General features: G+C 41.9%; 1 protein-coding gene across 2 annotated transcripts in view; it reads left to right on the top strand.

Annotated features, from left to right (window-relative positions):
* The window catches only part of LOC127424733 (probable G-protein coupled receptor 153), an 86,157-nt gene that overhangs the window by 46,184 nt on the left and 17,219 nt on the right, over nt 1-22,754 (top strand). For both annotated transcript variants that reach the window (XM_051670157.1, XM_051670158.1), the window contains exon 3: nt 16,785-17,217. In XM_051670157.1, the coding sequence (XP_051526117.1) occupies nt 16,785-17,217 (433 nt within the window). The remainder of the gene's footprint in view (nt 1-16,784; nt 17,218-22,754) is intronic.

The raw sequence follows: 22,754 nt of genomic DNA, 5'->3' as shown, positions 1-22,754 counted from the left end.
AGATCGTCTGATCGTTTTGACCTACAGTATTTTTTTTTTTTTAACCATATTCCTTTTTTTTTTTACTCAATTGGTTATAGACCATTTCAAGCACTATTCGTCGGTTTAAGGAAGTGATGTCTTTGTTCCTTGAACATTTCCTACTAGTTGTCAAACGCATTCAAAATAACAACGGGAGGTACTTCATTCATAGTGACTTTAACACGATTAACGTTACTAATGTTAACACGATTGTCATAAAATTTCATTATTAAAATGAAGACCATGTTGTTTGGTGACTGGATGCTCTCTGGATGCCTGGAACTAATGGTAATTAGTGTTTAGATCTCTGAAAATGCAACCACAAACGGACGCATGAACTGCAGCAGTGAAGCGAGACGCCTGGATACGTGCAGTACTTAAAAACTGTAGCACACATACTGAATTATCTCTGGTAGGTGAACAAAATTTATGCCAACTAATTGTAAGTTTGAGAGGTAGAGCTCTAAAGTGACCATTGATCGCTCCCATTATAATGAATTAAGCTGCGCAATTTACTATTACATTTAGTTATTTAGTAGACGCTTTTATCCAAAACGACTAACAAATTAGGAACACACAAAAAGAAATCCTTACCCTGTCTGCTGGTCATGCAGACAGCTTCATTGAATGGCTTCATTGATTATAATAGGAGCGATCCAATATTCCCAATCTCTCCGCTGAGGAAATAAATGTGAGCATCTAAACTACGATACACTTTCATCTCCTCTCTCATGTAGACATGCTCAGTATCAACAACACATCTGAATAAGTCACTTCAGGTAAACATTTGAAGGTCTTTGAGAAAATTTGTTAGCTCAGAGCCTTATTTTAATGATTCGGTAATGATACCTGAAGTGCTCCCAGTCCAGTAGCGTTCTAATTCCTTTGTTATTGTTTACATCCTTGAAATGGTCTATAGTTTCTTTAAAGATTCACTTGGATTTTCTTTTTTTTTTTTGCTTGGTCAATACAATGGACTTGATCAGTGTTGGGAGTAATCTGATTACAAAGTAATTTGTTACTGTAATCTAATATCCTTTTTAGTTAAAACGTAATGTAACACATTACATTTAAATTCTTGTAATCAGATTTCATCCAGTATGCCGAACAGGTGTCTGGCTCCTGCAAAACAAGGAGTGAGTGCTGGTTTTCGCCCATGCAGCCTCCATGTCTCTTAAGAGTGCAACTTTACCATGGTTTTTCTTAATAAATCATCCGCACGCAATTCGCCCACAACACGCACAAGCAATGTGATAGATTGCATAAGCAAGTTAGCGCCCATTATTTGGGGTTAAATCAGGACCTCTTTGGGGTTTTGAAGTATGTTTGGAGCAGCAAAAATAATGTAAATTGTAATTTGATCATTACGCTTTATGCTAAGAGTGCTATTTTTTAAATGCAATTATTTATTATAATTTATTTTGTCTTTATTTAAAATGTTCTTGTTATTTAATTGTTAAATAATTGTTGTTCATTGTCAAAGCAAGTGAAAAAGATAGATTACATTACTGACCTTGAGTAATCTAACAGAATATGTTACAAATTACATTTTAATGCATGTATTCTGTAATCTGTCGTGGAATACATTTTAAAAGTAACACTCCCAACTCTACTTAGAATGTGGCTGATTATTTGTGCTCTAGACTGCAAGGCAGCTCACTATGTTTTGAAACAGAGCTAATGTTCATTGCCCACTGTTAAACATGGTCTGTAATCTGTAATGCGAATGGCAATGGAGTTATATATGTGCCACAATTCTGCAAGATGATATTTTAAGAGGACAAATACACTCAGTGACCACTTGATTAGGTACACCTGTACAGCAACTTATTCATGCAATTATCTAATCAGCCAATCGTGTGGCTGATTGCAGCTTAGGCTGCAGTGAGCCTACCATCTGTGTGCCTCAGCAGAAATCAAAATTCATCAGACCAGGCTATGTTTTTACAGTCTTTAACTGTCCAGTTTTGGTGAGCCTGTGCCCATTGCAGCCTCAGCTTTCTGTTCTTGGCTGATAGAAGTGGAACATGACGTGGTCTTCTAATGTTGTAGCCCATTTCCCTCAAGGATCGACGTGTTATGTATTCTGAGATGCTATTCTGCTCACTACAATTGTACACAGAGGTTATCTGAATTACAGTAGCCTTTCAGTCAGCTCGAACCAGTCTGGCCACTCTCTGTTGACCTTTCTCATCAACAAAGTGTTTCCATCCGCAGAACTGCTACTCACTAGATGATTTTTGTTTTGGGGGCCATTCTGAGTAAACTCTAGAGACTGTTGTGTGTGAAAATCTCAGGAGATCAGCAGTTACAGAAATACTCAAACCAGCCCATCTGGCACCAAAAGTCATGCTATCTTTGAAATCACTAAGATCACATTTTTTCCCCATTCTGATGTTGATGTGAACATTAACTGAAGCCCCTGACCCGTATCTGCAAGATTTTATGCATTGCATTGCTGCCACACGATTGGCTGATAATTGAATGAATAAGTAGGTGTACTGCACTAATAATTTTAATTTCAGGTCTGCTTCTTTGCCAAACTCCGGTCGAATCAAATCTGTATTAATGCGTTATATCTGGTTAACCAATCAGTGACTTAAAAACACTGGATGAATTAACTTTTACTTGTAATATTTTCCTTTTATATTTCCCTGTTGTCATTATTGCCATGATAGAGGAAATGAATTGGGCTTCCCTGTCACTCACAAACCCAGTTTTAGATGAAAAGCGTGGATACAGGCACATTCGCAAGAGTTTTTGCATCAGCATCTTGAATGGGAGTCTGTGTAAAGCACGGTTCAGTACTCGCAGGTCCAAGATTGGCCGCAACCCACCGCCTTTTTCCAGTACGATGATGTAGGGGCTGTAAAACCCCTTCATCTCGGCCGGAAGGACAGGTTCTATCGCACCCTTCCGTAGGAGGATGGCGATCTCCGCGTGCAAGGTAGCAGCATTTTCATCCTTCACCAAGGTGAAGTGGATACCGCTGAACCTGGGCGGACGCCTGGCGAACTGAATCGCGTAGCCGAGTTGGACGGTGCGGACCAGCCATCGCGACGGATTGGAAAGCGCAAGCCACGCATCCAAGCTCCGCGCGAGGGGGACCAAAGGGACAATCTCGTCGGACGTACCGGTGGGTGGGGCCTTGCGGCGGGGCGGAGCTCGTGGTGCCACACCATGTCGTAGCCGTGCTGAGTTCCGGGACATCAAAGTACTTACCTGGCTCCTTGTGATCACCCCCGGAACAGCCTGGGATGGGGGAGGAAGAGGCCTGTCCTCGTGACCTGTGGAGACTGTCAAATCGGGGGCGGATTTGTGCCACAGCTGGGTGCTCAGGGGCGGGAAGACTGCCACTGGAGCGCCAAACCTGCCAAATAGAGTGGTGGACGGTGGTCATGATGATGGCCGTGCACACCGGATACGTGACCCAGGGAATAAGGAAACCGCTCTTGCTGAACTCTTGGGTACTGCAGCCACTTGGGCATGCAGTGCAATTAAATGCAAAGATAACAAAAAGATTCTCCTCCCGGCCCTCGACCGGGGATGGAGTGGTCTGCTTACCAGCTCCAGAGCAGTGGGTTTCGTCGTCCCTGGGTCGCCCGTCTCAGGGGTGCTTTGAAGCCTTTCAGGGGTTCTTGGTGGCCGCGAGACGGGTGGCATGTCGTCATCTCCATGTCAGCCTGTGACCGGGCGACCGCTCCCGAAGGGAGGAGCCCAGCTGAGGCTTCCACATCCGACTGGATGAGCCCGCTCTCTGATGCTGCGCTTGGGAGCTCATCACTTTCACGGGCTCCGAATAAGAGGTCGAACTCGCCGTGAGACGAGCCTGCGGACTCATCCGGAAGCCCGATCGGGGCAGACGAGCGTGCTGGGGAATGGGAGGTCCGCAGGGGGATACCCGGCGGAGGCGGTCCCATTGGGGTCCCCAAATCGCCCCCAGTGATAGCCGGGCTGGCCTCATACCCGTGGGTAGAAGGACTGAGGTGGGGAACCTCTGGGGTGGCTTGCTTTCTTATGAAGGTAAGCCGCGACCGCATCGTTGCCATGGACATGTTCTCGCAATGAGTACATGACCCATCCACGAACGCTGTCTCCGTGTGAGCAGTGCCCAGACACAAAAGACAGTGATCGTGACCGTCAGAAGGCGAGAGATAACGAGCGCAACCAGGAATAACACACAAAGGAAAGTCATCTTTAAAAAGACGCGTCTTTAAAAAGACGTTCTGTGTGTGCCGCTCTTTTAGAGAAATATACTCTTTTAGAGAAATATACTCTTATTCCTGCCAAAGCACCCAGGGGCATTCTCTGCAGTGCACCAGTGCAGAGGGAGAAGCTGCTGAAATGCGCCGTCAGATCCAGCAGAGGTGAATGAACAGTCGTGGGAATTCAGCTCAGTGAGCATGACCGTTCGGCTCCGAAGAGAAAATCTGAATGAGTGGTTGCATACCAGCTCCTTTTATACCCGTATGTCCAGGGGAGTGGCATGCAAATACCACTCGCCAATTTTCATTGGCCTTTTATCAAAGACCAGAGGTGTCTCAGGCTCCCAAGAGTGACCCCTAGTGTCACTACATCGACACAACGTCGAGTGAGTGACAGATAGGGAACAATATTTAATGTAATAACAAAAAGAAATAGAAGGTTCAGTGGTTGCTGATTCATGGTAGACTGTAATTTGGTCACATTTATTTTAATAAACTGCTCTCTCAGAATATCCTGTGGGACAATAAGAAGTCAAATTAAGTTCAACCAAAACTATGCCATTGCGGTACTCTTAAAGAGATTTACTCATGGGAGAGATTAATTTAATATAATTTCAGATGAAAATGGTAGCTAACATGGCCAAGCTAGTAGCTATGTACAGTACTTTCGTAACTTGTTACTTGGTAGCCAAGAGGACCAAATACTAATATAGTCCAGACTAAGAGAGTAAGCCATGTAATCAGATAGTTAGTAAGCATACTGGCAGTGAACAGACAAAAAAAAAGTCAACAAAAGAGCTACTTACGTGTGGTCATAGTGTGTTACACATTTCCTTTCTTGAAAACAAACTATCCACTTCTATTCCTCCTGTTTTCATTAGCAATGTGATTGATGATCTAGCCAGCCAATCAAAATTTACCCCCTCATAATTGGCTGAAATTCTGGCACATTGTAACGCTGTGACCCTGTTGAGCAAGCGAGAAGTCAATGCTATGAGCACACGCAGAATGGTTATGAGAATTCTGTGTAAATTCACATTCAAATAAACGTTATTCAAGCACAAGATTGATTTTCATTTGCTCAAACTGAATTCATCTTCGCAAGAAGATACATTGCTTTACAAAACTGAGTTCACTCAGGTGCAAAATACCTTTTTGTGTGCTCAAAATATTATCTTGCACATGCAGAACATTTTTGTGCACTCAAAATATCATCTCAAATATAATTTTGCATGCACCGAATTAAGGCACATTTATAACTCCATAAATGGCAGCCATTTCATGGGAATCATTTGGTCCTATGATTGCCCTGTGTGGTTCTGTACCTTGCAGGAATATGTGGTTGATTTACAGGACCAGGTGTAGTCTGTGGTGCAGAAGCTGTTCTATCGTGATGTTTCCATGGTAATAATGGATTATTTAGTAGCTGTTTCATGAACACAAGAATGAAGTCCTTGCATCCCCAATCACCACATGTAAACATAATTCAACATTTATAGGACACTCTGCAGCACACAATGTAAAGCAGATTTCCAGATCCTTCATTCCTCAAAGAACTGGAGGTTTTTGCTTTTCAGAATGGTCCAGGATCCTATTACAAATAGCCTAGGACATGTATCACATTATTTCTGGAAAAATAGACCTAATTTAAATTAGATGACATATTCCATTTGACAAAGATAAAAATGAGGCTTTGAGAGATCTGTTCAGTATGCTTAATAGTTTAAAAGAAAGAGTTCACCCAATATATTATTTTCCTGAGCATCATTTTCTTACCCTCATGTCAAGAGAATTTAATCTCAGGAAAAATATCTGAGTGGCTCTTCTCCATATAATGAAAGTGGACGGTGATTTTATTTGTCACTTTCCAAAAGAATAATAATAAATAGATAAATAAATAAACATATCTAAATGACTCATGTAGTATATTCCAAGTCTTCTGAAGCCATACAATAACTTTGTGTGAGGAACAGACTTCAATTTAAATCTTCTTCTTCGCTATAGCTCTCAAATCTCATAAACAGTTGCAAATATTTAAATTTGTCTTGATATGATCAGTCATGTTACACATAAGAGCCAATTATTTTTTGCTGTCGAAGGGTCACGTGATGCCATGCAAGGAGCAGACATGTGAGTGACGAGCTCTGCGCACTTTGCTGAATTTTTTATTATTCTCAAGTTATAATCTGGTGAAATTTGATACACCCAGTTACACATTTACCCTTTGTTGCAAAACATGGCAAAGAAGTCAAAATCCTCGGGATCTGGAGACATTGAAAGACACTTACCTGTTCAGGATGAAAGCCCCGACAGGCCTACAGACCGGGGACTCGATTTGGATGGTGCAGCGGGAGAAGGAATCCAGCGTCAGTTGTCCAACATGTCGGTGATGTTGACGAAGATTTTTGCTGACTTGGAGGATCTCGCTGTAATACGTTGATCGATTACGGAGATGGAAATAAAATTCTCTGAGTTAGGTACTGGAGTGACTGATGTTGAAAAACGAATTGATTTTTTGGAATCTTCGGAGAGGGAATTAACCGCTAATCCGTCCGCGACCAAAGTTGATTTGGAACATCTCCTTGAAAAGCTTGAAGATCTTGAAAATAGAAGCTGCAGGAATAACGTTCGAATTGTTGGAATTCCTGAGCATGAGGAGGACAGAGATATGGTGAAATTCCTAGACAAGTTTTTCCCGAGTCTGCTCAAAACAACAGGCCACAAGCTGGAAATCGAGCAAGCTCACAGAGTCCCAGCTCACAGATTTGCTGAGGGAGACAGGCCCCGATCGATTCTGGCCAGATTTCTGAGATCATCCGATAAAGATCTTGTGTTGCGCCAGGCAAGGAGCAAAGGGAAGCTTTCTTGGAAGAACCATAATATTTTCTTGTTCCCGGACATGACGAGTTCGACAAGAGAGAAACGCGATCGGTTCAAGGAATGTAAGAAACTCTTACATCAGAAAAAGATCTTGTTCACTCTGATGTTTCCAGCCAAACTGAGAATAGGAACGAAGGTCGGTCGCAAAGTATTTACATGTCCAAATCTGGCAATGTCTTTTATAGAATCAATGTCTGAGTAAACCATTGTATGTTTCTCATGTGAGTGGGTCTGACTCGCTGTACTTACTCTTGAGGAAGCTGGGTGACATTTTAGGTTTTTTGCGTTGGCTCCGCCGAGCGGCCGGAGCTTGTTTTGTGAAAAACACTTTTCTTTAAAGAAACTTTTGCATTGATGAAAGATTACTTTTGCATTGAAGTTCCCGGACAGATTGAGAGTGGACACTATGGATGACTGCAAAATATCTACATGCTCACACAAAGGATGTCTTTTATAAAGTTGACGGATTGTGTAAGTCATGGTATATACTTTTATGCAGCCTCCGAGTGAATTGAATCAATCATCCGGGGAACCGGGATGCCGGTTTTGTTTCTTTTTGTATTGGTTCCGCCTAGTGGCTGGAGCTTGTTCTATTGTATAACACTCCTTTGGAACAGCTGTGGATTAATCTGTTCGTTCTTCGTGCTTATTCCTCCTGCTGGCTGTAGTTTGTTTTGTTGAGTTTTTTTTTACGAGACATTGGAATGATTACGTCATCCGCTGAACTCATAACAGCCGGCTCACTGAACATTCGTTTGTCTGTCTGAGGAATCTGAACGTTTTTATATCAACTGGAATTTGTTTTGTGGAGGATCACACCTTTGAGACAGTTCTCTGAATGAATCTACACATTCTTTGTGTTCATTCTTCCTATTGACTGGGTTTATTTTATAAAGTATTTTCTGTTATGTAATTTTGCCTCACAAATTTGTGAGGCAAAATTGAGCAATCCAATGGCAAAGTTGTCGTGGGGGCTCGTGGGCGTTCATGGACCTTTTGAGTTTAAAGGGATTGTCACTGGTTGGCGCTTTCTTGCACGGGGTTAATGCGCGTGTTTTTCTTTTTTCTGTTTGTTTTGTTCGGGGGGATGTTCGGGGGTTGATTGTTTCACTAATGGGGAATGTGGTCTGTATAATTTTGTTTTTGACACACAGTTTTTTTTTTTTATTATATCAATATGTCAGTTGTTAATATGAGTGTACTATCTCTCTCCACATGGAATGTAAATAGGTTGGGGCACCCCATAAATAGAAGGAAGGTTATTTATTTTCTTAAATGTAAGAAATATGATATAGTGTTTCTTCAAGAAACACATCTCTCCCCGCAGGAAGCTGAAAATTTGGGGAAGATATGGGGTGGACATTTTTTTTAGTGCTGGCTCAAGTAAGAGCAAGGGAGTCATTGTATTGGTAAATAAACATCTACAATTCAAATGTCTCAGACAGATTAAAGATAAATTAGGAAGAGTAATTATTGTGTTAGTTGAAATTCAAGGGCAAAGGTTGATTTTGGCTAATATTTACGCACCTAACGTTGATGATCAAGGCTTTTTTATAGATCTTGAAGGGATGTTGCAAGCCGCTGGCACCCCTCATGATATAATATTGGGAGGAGACTTTAATCTTTTGATGGACTCAGTCCTTGATCATAGTGAAACAAAAGTGTGTAAGCCCCCTAGAGCAACACTGATGCTTTACAGGATGTGTAAAAATCTTGGTCTTACAGATATTTGGAGACTTTTGAACCCATCTGGTAGGGACTATACATTTTTTTCATCAGTCCATAAGATTTATTCTAGAATAGACTTTTTTTTATATCCAAATCCCTCATTTCATCTGTTGTTGATTGTTCAATTGGAAATATCTTAGTCTCAGATCATGCTCTGGTGAGTTTAAAGGTGATGCCATATACAGAGAAAAAGAAATCATATAGTTGGCACCTTAATGTGTCCCTTTTGCAAAATCCTGATTTCCAACAAATGTTAAAGACTGAAATCATGTTTATATGGAGATCAACCGGTCCTCAGTATCCTCTGTGGGCGTGGCTTGGGAGGCACTTAAGGTGTTTCTTAGGGGTTGGATCATACAGTATGCCTCATTCATTAAAAAATCCAAAGCACAAGAACTTGTGGAGTTGGAAGGAAATATTAAAAGTGCAGAGGCAGAGCTGAAGCGCTGTATGTCATCTGATGGCCTCAGAGAATTGACCCGATTGAAATATAGATATAATACTATTTTGTCACGGAAAGTGGAGTTTTGGTTATTCAGGGCAAGACAGTCATACTTTGAGTTGGGTGACAAAGCAGGAAAACTTTTGGCTAGATATATAAAGCAGAGAGAGTCTTTTTCTGTCATTCCCTCAGTGAAATCTGCTTGTGGTGAAATATTTACCTCGGCTATTGATATTAATAATGCCTTTAAAGAGTTCTATCTTGATCTCTATGGTTTAACGTCTTCAGGCAAGGCTCCGGGGCCTGATGGCTTTTCCTCTGAGTTTTTCAAATCTTATGCTACAGAACTGGCTCCACTTTTGTTAGAAGTTTATACGGAATCATTAAAGAACGTAAAGCTTCCGCCAACCATGACACAAGCCTGGATCAGTCTGATTCTAAAAAAGGACAAAGATCCAAGCGAGTGTAAAAGTTACCGCCCAATTTCCCTGATCCAGTTAGATGTAAAAATTTTGTCCAAAATTCTGGCTAATCGATTAAGTAAAGTTATTACATCACTTTTACATATAGATCAGGTGGGATTTATTCGAGGCCATAGCTCTTCTGATAATATTAGGCGTCTCATCAATATCATGTGGTCAGAAGCGAATGATCAATCTCCAGTTGCTGCCATCTCTCTTGATGCCGAAAAGGCGTTTGATATGGTAGAATGGGATTATCTTTTTAAGATTTTGGAAAGGTATGGGTTCGGGAGTTCATTTATTGGTTGAATTAAATTATTTTATAGACACCCTGTAGCAGCGGTGCAAACAAATGGGTTAATTTCAGATTATTTTACTCTGGATAGGGGCACCCGGCAGGGTTGCCTTCTTTCCCCATTATTGTTCTGTCTTGCCCTGGAACTATTAGCAGCCGCGATAAGAAAGGAAGATGATTTTCCAGGGGTGACGGCGGGAGGTGTGGCGCATAAGCTTCTGCTTTACGCAGTTGATATTTTATTATTCGTCTCTGACCCTTCTAGATCTATGCCTTACCTCCACAGAATTATTAACTCCTTTTCCAAATTCTCAGGATACAAAGTCAATTGGTCTAAATCCAAATCTTTGGCTTTGACAGCGTACTGTCCAGTAACGGCCTTCCAGCCGTGTGCCTTCCAGTGGCCCAAACAGGGAATTAAGTATTTGGGAATTTTATTCCCAGCAAATTTGTCTGATTTAGTCAGAGTTAATTTTGATCCCTTTAATAAAAAGGTTTTCGAATGATGTGGACAGGTGGGCTTCATTACACTTATCGATGATTGGGAAGGTTAATGTTATTAAAATGAACTGTATTCCAAAATTTAACTACCTGCTACAATCTCTCCCTGTAGATGTCCCCCTCGCTTATTTCAAGCAATTTGATAGCATAGCGAAGTCCTTCATTTGGAATGGTAAACTTCCCAGGTTAAATTTCAGTAAGTTACATAGGCCGATTGACAAAGGTGCGTTAGGCCTACCCAAGATTTTATTTTATTATTATGCATTCAGTCTTAGACATTTGGTTCATTGGTCACTTCCACCTGAGAGAGCTCCTCCCTGGTTTTGTATTGAAAAGGAAGTTCTTGCCCCTATCTCGCCACTGCAAAGCCTTTCGATTAAACTAGCTGGAGAGGTTAAGTCGCACCCCGTTATTTTGCATTTGCACTCGATATGGACAAAAGTGTCCAGAGTGTGTAATTCTGATATTTATTTAAACGTAGCCTCGAGCATATGGCTGAACCCTAAACTATGTATTAATAAGTCCCCTTTCTGTTGGTCAGATTGGATTGTGAGGGGGGTTAATACACTTGGTGACCTGTATGAGGGTGGAGTATTGAGATCTTTTGAAAATTTGATTCAACATTTTGGGATTCCCAGATCTCAATTTTATAAGTATTTACAGCTGCGCCACCTGCTCTGCTCTGTTTTTGGGAGCAACATACACCCCCTTAGAGCAGCAGATACTCTGGAAGTGGTGATTGCTGCTTTTGGGAAGGGTCACGAGGCATCAGTGTATTACTCCCTGTTAATTCAGAGTCTGGGGGACGGAGCTTTAAATTCTCTCAAAAGATTATGGGAGAAAGATTTAAACTTGGTATTGGAGGAGGGAGTGTGGGCAAGGATTCTAAAAAACATAAAGTCTGCATCTAGAGATGCAAGGGTTCGCCTTATGCAATTTAAGATTTTACATAGATTTTATTGGATCCCCTCTAGATTGTATAGGCTTGGTCTTAAGGACACACCCATCTGCTGGAGATGCCATACTGAATGGAGACACCATCCATGTTTTTTGGGTATGCCTTAAGATTTTTTTAGTTTTGTGTGTGATGTGTTGGGCACTCAAGTCTAGTTCTGCCCCAGACTCTGTATTTTGGGAGATAGGGAGGTCATGGATTTGGTAGATAAGTACATGAAGGACTGGGTTTTGACCAGTGTGATGATTGGTAGGCAGGTTATTTTGAGGAGTTGGAAGTTAGATGGAGCACCCTCGTTCCCGGAGTGGTGCGCGGAGATGGGGAGGGTGGCTGCCTTCGAGGAGGGGTCGAGCATTAGGATGGGGGTTAGGGAATCTTACAATAAGAAATGGGGCAATTATTTAGCATTTTTGAGGGAATCTCGAGGTGGGGCAGTGGAGGAAGTAATTAGAGTTTATTTTATTTTTTTTTTTTTATTATACTTGATTATTGTATGTTATTTTATGTTGTTGTTTTAGTTTTCTGTGTGTGTGTCTATATTCTATTGACCACAGGGGTGTTCGTGGGGGGGTTAGGATGAGTTGAGAGTTTGGTAGGGGGAGGGGATATAGTCAGGGTTTAATGTTTAAAGTGTTTGATTCATTATGTTGTTGTATTTTTTGTGTTAATTTATGAATCAATAAAAATGTTAATAACAAAAATCTATCATATCTGACTAGTTATACGGGTATTGCGAGTCACCTTTCCTACTTCTCGTATCACTCTACGATCTCTACAAGCTAATAAAATGATTTAAACTAAAAAAAAAAAAAAAAAATTATGTTTGCTGTCAGTGTTGTCAAACCTTGCACAATGCAACTATAGACACCATTTTTGAATTGAACACATGCAAATGAGGTTTGTCAGCTCTGGCTGAGTGGAGGCTAAGATTTTTAGTGAACAACAGTTTACATTTTGCACTGCAAAAAAATTATTTTCTTACTGATTTCTTACTGATTACAAAATTTTGTATTGTTTATGCTTAAAATAATAATAAGAAGAAGAAAGAAAAACTATTTGCCAATGAAAAATAAACTTGTTTTCCCTTTTAATAATTTTTTTTTCTTAACCAATGAATTGGCAAATAGTTTTTTTATGCCATACTGTAAGCATAAACTTTACTACATTTTGATAGATTTCTCTGAAAACAAGACCAACATTTTTATGTCATTTTGCTTTTCAAGTAAATTTGTATTGTTTAAAGAATGTTTAGATATTTTTACTGGGGGAAAAAAGTAACACTTTACAATAAGGTTGCATTTGTTAACATTAGTTAATGACTTCGTTAACATTAGTTAACGAAAAAACAATAAACAACACTTATTTACAGCATTTATTAATCTTGGTTAATGCTAATTAATACATATACTAGCACATTTCTTAACATTAAAAAGGTGTATAAGTTAACATTACTTAATACATTAGCTAACATGAACTAACATTGACCCTTTTACAGCATTTATTAATCTTGGTTTATGTTAATTTAGATACATAGTTAATGTGAACTAACAAGGAACAGCACCTCTTTACAATGTTTATTAATGTTAATTTATATGAAGGCCTATAATAATATATAGTGTATGTACTGTTCATCTAACACATTTCTCACATTGAAAGGTGTATATGATAACATTCATTGAGGAGAAAAGTTGGAGGGATATCGAATTAACTGTCACTCACCTATGTTCCTGGGTGATTTACTAAACTACTTAATAATAAAAAAAACAGTATATATACAAGTGAAAACACTTTTTACTAACATTATTTAACTATAAAAAGCATAAATGTTAGGTATTGACAGACCTTATTGTAAAGCAATTCACGTTACAAACATTTGCAGGACATTTGTTAGCATTATATAGCAAAGGTAGCGCATTCATTAAAATATCCAATCACTATCGAATCAACAATCAATACCACTGTGCAGAAGAAAAATAATGAAATTTTTTTAATCTTTAGCAACATACACAAGAATGGGAAAACTGTCAAATAAGTTTTGCACAGTAGAACTCCACTCACGTTTCCTTAAAAAAAATGTAAAGTTTAGTCCTTAATTTGGAACTTTATCATTTCTTCCATGTTGGGTCCATTTCATAATCCTTTGAAAAACCTGTGGCTCATTTGACGGAACCGGATTCCTGAAGCGATCCTTCCAGTCAATGCTGAACAGGAGTTTCAGCGAGTCTCCCGTTTCCGTGGTATTACTCCTCGGCATTGTTGGTAATGTAGTTGTTCACCATGAACTTGACAGCTTATATTATATATAATATAACATATATTATTAACATTAAACAAGACACATAAATACTGTATAGACGTGTTTGTTAACGTTAACTAATGCATTGAGTAATGTTAACTTAAACACTTTTTTAATGTTAAGAAATGTATTATTAGGCCCTTATGCTTTCGTATAAATTAACATTAATAAACACTGTAAAGAGGCACTGTTCCTTGTGTTCACATTAACTATATATCTATAAATCAAAATAAACCAAGATTAATAAATGCTGTAAAAGGGTGTTGTTAATTGTTAGCTAATACATTAAGTAATGTTAACTTACACATCTTTTTAATGTTAAGAAATGTCTTAGTATTTGTATTAATTAACATTAACGAAGATTAATAAATGCTGTAAATAAATGTTGTTCATTGTTAGTTCATGTTAACTAATGCATTAACTAATGATAACTAAGGCATTAACTAATGTTAACAAATGCACCTTTATTGTAAAGTGTTACTGAAAAAAATACAAAAATACTCAGTAAGAATTTTTTTTATTAATTTTTTTCAGTGTGGTCTTTTTAAAAATTTATTATCACAACAAAAAATCACAATACGAATGTAAAACTAGTTGCTAATTAAATAGTTAAGTTTGTCAAGAAAACTTAAATTGTTAGGCCTGACTTTGTCAAGCAAACGTCAAAGTTTTAAAAACTTGAGGTTTGAAGTCTTTACAGAACTTAAAGTAACACTAACAGCCAGCTAAATAGATTACTAGATAGGTAGATTGATAGGTAGACAGGTAGATAGGTAGATATATAGTTTTTACAGTAATTTTTTTGACAGTTGGAGTTTGAAGAGTTTTGGCCCATTATAACTTTACATGAATGTAAGTCTATAGGATTTTTGATCACCTGCTATGGGAAAACCGTAAATCCAATATGTAAGAAAAGACATAGCACATTAAAGGAATAGTTCACCCAAAAATGAAAATTTGCTGATAATTTATTCACCCTCAGGACATCCAAGATGTATCGGAGTTTCTTTCTTCATTGAAACGGAATTTAAGATTTTTAGGATTTCATGCCTCCTCCTTTAAACAGTACAAGTGAATGTACTCCATTTTTTGATGGTCCAAAATGCATATTTAGGGTGCATCAAAATAATCCACACGACTCCAGTTGACAAATAAAGTTCTTCTGAACCCAAACGATTGATTATTTTTAGAAACAAAACAATACTTATATACTTTTTAACTACAAATGTTCACTTCCATACATGTGACGCGCGCTCATGAGAGGGATGACGTAAGTTCGTTGGTAAGGTCACGCATCACGTTGAGGAGGAGGCAGGAAGCACGTCATTGTTTACAAGAGAATGAGCTCTGTACAAGAGTTTAATTGTCTTTGCTGTAGATTTGTATTTGTATAAGTGTATTGTTCAAAATGGTTGTTTGGCATGTGTAACCTTCAGAAACCCCAAAGAAAATGCACGCCGGGAAAAATATAAACTTTTCATCAATTACCTATACATGATCATGAGCGATTGAAGCTCTGGCTTATTGCGCTGAACCTGGATATCAGTACACCCCTACATTCTCTCAAATATTGGAGGGTATGCAGTGAACATTTTACCCCTGAGGATTTCAGACCATCGAAGGGAACAAAGGGTCGATATTTGAATTCATCGGCTGTGCCTGTGCTGTTTTTCCAGCGAACTCAGGTATGTGTGAAAACTTTGTAATTGTCACACCTCCCTTGGACTCTGCACCTCCCTCAGTGCTCCACTCCTCATCACCCGATTTCTAATTCACCGCACCTGCACTCAATTCACCTGCTCATCACTGCCTGCATAAATAACTCACCTTTACACCACTTCACTGTCAAGTCTCACACAAAGGACTCTAGTTTGACCGCGCTGCTCTCACGCAGTGTTTATTTACCTGTCTGTATTTGCTCTTGATCTTCGTTGATATCGGTTTACTCTACTGTTTCGCCTGTTACCTCTTCTTCAATTTGTGAAGCTTCTCTTCTGTGTGATATCACCTGTACCATTGATCTCACTGTGTAAACCCTGTAAATCCTGTGAATATCAGTAAATGCTCTCGCACTTGGTTTCACTAACTACAACTTATGTGGCTTGAATTCCTGACAGTCATATAGCCTATATATTTCTGCTAAAGGAAAAGCACATGTAGATAACGCAACGGCATTGCTCCGAAATAAAGGATGGTTATTTACTGAAGTAATGTTTTTTTTTATTTTTTATTATTATTATTATTTGGAAATGTTTTATTTTATATTGTTTTGAAATTGTTTTGGACTGTTTTGGTTTGTGAACGGCGCTTGATCTGTGCAAGTTTCTCTTGTAAACAATGACGCGCTTCCTGCCTCCTCCTCCACGTGACGCGTGACCTTACCAATGAGCTTACATCAGCCCTCTCATGAGCACGCATCACAGAGATGTATGGAAGTGAACATTTGTAGTTAAAAAGTATATAAGTATTGTTTTGTTTATCAAAATAATCAATCGATTGGGTTCAGAAGAATTGTATTTGTCGACTGGAGTCATATGGATTATTTTGAAGCACCCTAAATATGCATTTTGGACCATCAAAAAATGGAGTAAATTCACTTGCATTGTTTAAAGGAGGAGGCCTGAAATGAAATCCTAAAAATCTTAAATTCCGTTTTGATGAAGAAAGAAACTCAGATACATCTTGGATGGCCTGCGGGTGAGTAAATTATCAGCAAATTTTCATTTTTGGGGAAAACTGTTACTGTAAGTAAGAACAGTCTAAAGGTCTGTATCAAGTTTGGTGGATGTAGCTTAAAAATCTTTAGGAGTTATATTTATTAAATTTGGTCTTTGTTTTGGGGTTTGGAAAAAGTGTAGAACAGTATGTTGGGTTTTTCAAGAAAACATAATAAGGATTGGGATGACTGTATCCTATGGGGAACCAGATTTTTTATTTTTTATTTTTTTTATTTTGATTTCATTTTGACTTTAATCTTGAGTCTTGTTTATCTTTTACCAGGCTGAGCAACACCAAGAAGCAGGCCATCCATACGGTCATGGGCATCTGGATGGTCTCGTTCATTCTGTCTACACTGCCTGCTGTGGGCTGGCATGATACCACTGAACGCTTCTACACCCACGACAATTGCCGCTTCATTGTGACCGAGATCGGCCTAGGCTTCGGCGTCTGCTTCTTGCTGCTGATCAGTGGGAGTGTGGTGATGGGTGTCATCTGCATTGGCATTGCCCTCTTCCAGACCTTCTCAATTCAGATGGGCCAAAACGTGGACAAGAACAAATTTAATGTGCCCACCATTGTAGTGGAGGATGCCCAGGGCAAGAGACGTTCATCCATTGATGGCTCAGAGCCAGTCAAGACTTCGCTGCAGATTACTTATCTAATCAGTGGAATAGTCTTCATATACGACTTTCTAACTGGGTTCCCCATATTGGTGAGTGTATGTTTTCATTTATACTACAGTCAGTTTCAGTCTGATAATCTGAGGTGCATCTCCTGTACAGTGACATAACTCACTGCTTAACCACCATTGTTGGAGTAATTAAGTTGATAGTCACGGCTGTTTCCTGAACTGTATTAACTATGTCGCACATCCGTCATTCAAACCACGTTTAGGGTTGCCAACTTTCTTCCAGCCAAATTTGGGACATTCCAGCTCTAAATACGCTGCGCAATGGTTAAAGAGGTCCACCTAGAGCTTGTTTATATAGGAAAACAAATGAAAAACAGCATGAAAGGACACAAAAACTCATTCGGTGTGAATAATTAATACGCGTAAAATGAAAATCGCTTTAATACAAGGACCAGGAGGAACCAAATTTCTATATAATTTTCACTTTTAATAAACACTTTTTGCCAAAAGAATGAAGCAGCAATCAATGAAGAAAGCTAATATTTTCTGTCAAGCATTTTCTTCCCCATAATTAAACTTAAGCCTTTTCCATTAAAGCTCAACTTTATGTTTAAAATTGTGCTCATCAGTATATGTAGTTTTATTAACAAGGTTTGGGAGGAGCAAGTCACACAGCCAGAGTAAGAGTATATAAACAGCTGCTTACCTCTATGTAGCATTGAGAGTTTCTGGCATTCGGCCCCGCCCATTACCCACGAACAGACCCATACAAGTGACTCGGATCATCGGATTGCAACTCCGCTGCAAAGCATTTGCCTTCATTAGAATAGCTCTTCCGTCTAAATCATCTTGTTTCAACAGAAGATGCCACAGTAGCTCATTTGTTTCACAGCATCGACTGCTACCACTTTAAGTGCTACTTTTACTCTGTCTTTCCTCCTAATCTCTATCTGCTGGAGCAGATCATTGTGTGAAGCTGCTTCCGTAACTGGCTGCTTCGACGCTGTATACATGTGAAACAGCTCTCTATGACTGTTCATATGTTCTCATCTAAACTTTCCACCCGGAGTGGCCCATTCATGTGAAGCTGCTTCTGCAAACTGGCTACTTCGGTGCCTCATACATGTTCTCTCATCTACTTTTCCAACCACAGCGGTCCATCGCGAGAGCTCGCCTCCATGAACGGGTGCTGCTCTGGCTTCACGTTATTCAAGCTCTATTACAGCTCTATTCTAATGCGTGAAACAAAGATGAACTTTTTAATTCAATCATCATTCCAACGCTCCCCAGCGTTTCAATCTGGTTCTCCCGCACAGGTGATTCCTGTCAGCCTCTTTTCCTCTCCGCACAGCTCGTTAAGGGCGTGAGCCATTCAGCGATTCCATTCGTCATCTTTTAGCATGAATATCATGATCGTTCTCCCTACAAAGTGCCCTTCAGGGTGCGATTTATTCCATTCAGAACACAGGCAATCATGCAACAGCGAACTCCTTCCAATCGACCGATACTCTAATTACAACTTCTTTTCAAACCAACGCAGGCATTTTAATGCGAACTCGCTGACGCGCAGCACTCACTCTGACCATTCCACAGCACACAGCAGTTACCTCACGTCCCCTTGTTTTCCATCAGAGGGAAGCTGGCAAACAGGTAAGTTCGGCGGTTCTCGGGGCTGCTCACCTGCCCCAACCGGCCCACCGTTGTGGGCCAGCAGAGCAGCACGCCACCCCCGGATGGTCTTCCCGGTGGGGCGTCGGCTCTGCCCTGCCACGAACCACCCACCCCGGGCATGATAAATCCAGTTGTTCCTCTGGTGCCATTAGCACAGAGGCTGGGAGCCTGGTTAGTGCTCTCCAGCCCATCGCGATGGCTTATTAGGACGATCCGTCTCGGCTACGCGATCCAGTTCACCAGACGCCCACCCAGGTTCGGTGACATCCTCTTCACCTCGGCGCCGTCCTCCTGTGGGAGAATCTTAATTTCTGAGGCCGGCGTGCAGGTTCTGATGGTGTGGAAGTCAGGGCCGATGCCGCAGGAGGACGGCCTTGGTTAGGGGCAGGTGGAGCGTGGGACTTTGGAGGCCTGTAGGCCTGTAGGCGGCTGAGTCACGCTGTGGCAGGATATGTTTGATGGCCTCCGTCTGCTTTTTCACCATTGATAACTGATGGGTGAAGTCCTCGACAGTGTCGCCGAAAAGCCCCCCTTGGGAGACGGGCACATCGAGAAAGCGAACCTTCTCGGTGTCACACATCTCCACGAGGTTGAGCCACAGGTGTCACTCTTGGACCACCATGGTGGACATCGTACGACCCAGGGCATGCGCCGTGATTTTCGTCGCCCATAGAGCGAGGTTGGTCACGGTGCGCAGTTCCTGCATCAGCCCTGGGTCGGTCCTACCCTTGTGCAGATCTTTAAGCGCCTTGACTTGGTAGACCTGCAGGATAGCCATGGCATGCAGGGCGGAGGTGGCCTGGCCCGCGGCATTGTAAGCCTTTGCCATTAATGACGAAGTAAACTTACAAGCCTTGGAAGGGAGCCTTGGTCAGTTCCTCCAGGTGGCTGCACTTTGCAGGCACCGCCACAGCACGCTGTACCTGGGGAAGCTCGACATATCCCTTGGAATAGCCCGTGAAGCATGTACTGGCGGAGAAAGGTGCCTTCCACAACTTTGTGAGCTCCTCGTGCACTTCCAGGAAGAAAGGCACCGGGGCAGGGCACGGCATGAGTTGCGCTCCGAGCCCAGAAACCAATTGTCCAGCCGCGAACGCTCAGGGCAGGGCGGAGGGTTCCACTCAAGCCTGATGTTTGCAGCTGCCCGGGCAGGCATGGCTGCTAACTCAGCATCCTGAGCTCTACCGCCCGAGAGCAGGAGCTCAGTAGACTCGTCCGCTTCTGAAAGCAGCAGCCCACCCTCGATGCTGCAACCGATAACTCATCATTATCGCGAGCCCCGAACAAGACATTAAATCCGCCCTGAGGCGGACCGCCTGCCTCGCTCATGAACTTTAGCGTGCTGGGGGATGGGAGGTCCGCAGGGACTGAGCCGGTGGATAGACTCCCATAACCGCCCCCAAATCGCCCACGGCGCTCACCGTCCCTGCCGCCTCTGCTTCAATACAGGACAGACCGGTTTGGGGAGCAGCCGCGGTGGCTGTCTGCTTCACAAAGAAAGAAGAGAGCCACGACCGCAACATTCTCATGGGCATATTCTCGCAGTGAGAACATGTCCCATCCATAAATGCTGTCTCAGCGTGCTGGTGATACAAGCACTCGAGACAGATTTCGTGGCCGTCCGATGGAGAGAGATAAAGGCCACACCCAGTAGCACAAAGGTGAAAGGACATCTTTAAAAAGATGCCAATCGTTTGTGCGCGCTCTTTTAGAGGAAATTACTCTTAAGAAATTGCTATTTTACACCTGTAAACTGGTGCAACCAAGGGAAGAACAACACTCAACCGTGCAAGAGTGAGATCACTGATGTGCACCTTAAATCCAGCAGCACGTGAAGTGAGGTGATGGGACAAACACAATGCATGCTTTCGGCTCTGAAGAACAAGTCTGAATGAGTGGTGCACGCCTTCTCCTTTTATACCCGTATGTCCGGGGTGGAGAGTGGCATGCAAATTCCACTTGCCAATTCTCATTGGCCTTTTCTGAATAAATCAGAGGTGATTGGGGCTCTCAAGAGCGAACCCCTAGCGTCACTACATCGACAGATCGCCGAGTGAGTGACAGATGGGGAACAATCTACAAAGCTCCAAACCATACGCTTCAGTTAATAAACATCAGACTACAGCATTCTTCTGGGCACTCAGTTTCAGGTGCCTTCTAATTTCATGACAAACCAACTTTAAATGACGTCATTCATATGCACACGCAAGCATGTTTCCTGACATTGTCTTACATATTCCCGACAATTAATCTAGCTAACTATTACGTACAGGCTTCTGCAGACGCTATGTTTACCACATTACCATGTTTTCTATTGGCTCAACACATCCCTAAGCAGCACAAAGATTGAACCTTCATATCATAGACAACGAGACAATAAGATACTTTAATCAAACAAAGCAAAAGAGATCAGACCAAAAATGGCATCCAATTTTCATTTTCAATCTGCCAACTCCTATCCAGCCCTTCCAAATCCCTAGCACACTATCTCCATTAAAGAAATTCCTTACCAGAACCCCTCTCGATCCACTTTTCATAGACAACAAAAACCATGCAGTTTCCCGATTCTGGTTCCAAAAAACCCTTAAATCCGTAACTGATCAAATCCGGCATCCCTGGAAAACTATACTCAAGCCATTGAATCGGCGCCACAACCACAGCAGCTTAAAAACGGACTGCCCGAGCAACAAATACGCCTACTAGGCCATTGGTCATCAGATGCATACCTCAACTACATCCGTGCTAACCATCTCCATATGGAGATGGTTAGCCTGTCAACCAGGCTGGCCCCACCGTTTGGATGCCACGGGGGTCTCTCCAGCCTGTCTGGGGGCCTACCCATCTCAGAATGCTAGCTGGGCCAGCCACTACGCTCAAGGACCCTCCTGTTCAAATCGCAGCATAGTGTTCATCCGTTCGAAAGCGTGCGAGCTAACTTATGTTTATTCATATTGTGGGCTCCCCATTCGAAATGCTAGGAGGACTCGCCCATTTGAAATGCTAGGAGAGCCCCTGGTAGGGCGTTGCAGACCCTCCAACACAATCTATTCTAGGGTTTTCCCATTCGATCAGCAGCGGGATCTCCTGCCTGAATGCAGCGTGAGCTATACACATTTATTTGTATCGTAGGCTCGCCTGTTCGCAGCTGGGTTGATTCCCCTGTCGAATGCTGTGAGCGCTCTTCCCATTCGAACGCTGGTTGGGCTTGCTTGCTCAAGTGGTCGGCGAGTCTCCCACGGAGCTCGCACCGTTCGCCGCACAAGCCCATCTGTCAAACAAAGCCAGGAGGGAGACTTAATGTTGGCCTGGGTGGTCAGGATTCTCGCCTCCATCCTGGGCGACCCTGCCCGAAATGCTCCCTCCTGCACATAACAGCTCTCCGCGAGCTCATTTCTCTGCAGCCGATACCACCACTGTCCCTTCAGAGTTTCAACTGCATTCCCTCTCCAATCTCTCCCTATCGGTTGTGAGCACCCTTCTGGTTCGAACGCTGGTTTGGCTTCCTTTCTCGAGCGGTCACCAAGTTTCCCATGGGCTCGCACCATTCGCCGCACAAGCCCATCCGTTGAACCAAGCCAGGAGGGAGACTTAAGATTGGCCTGGGTGGTCAGGATTCTCGCCTCCGTCCAGGGCGACCCTGCCTTTCCATGGGGGTGCCCCCCGCGTTAGGGCGTAACAATCCCTCCTGCGCACAACAGCTCTCTGTGAGCTCATTTGCGGCCGATACCGCCACTGTCCCTACGGTGTTTCAACTTTTATGCCTTCTATCCTTCTATCCAGTTTCCTATCCCCCGACACGGACCCTAGCGTGCCTCCACTAGCGGCCCAGCTCAATTCTATATTCTTTGGCACACCTGCCCATCACTCATGTCTTGTTAGTTTCCGGTTCATCTTTTGGGGGATAAGAGATTCAGTATAAATCACATCTCCTAAATCCAAGGCTCCAT

The sequence above is a fragment of the Myxocyprinus asiaticus genome, chromosome 33 (assembly GCF_019703515.2).
Source record: "Myxocyprinus asiaticus isolate MX2 ecotype Aquarium Trade chromosome 33, UBuf_Myxa_2, whole genome shotgun sequence".
NCBI lineage: Eukaryota > Metazoa > Chordata > Actinopteri > Cypriniformes > Catostomidae > Myxocyprinus > Myxocyprinus asiaticus.
This window is presented reverse-complemented; position numbering and strand designations above follow the sequence as displayed.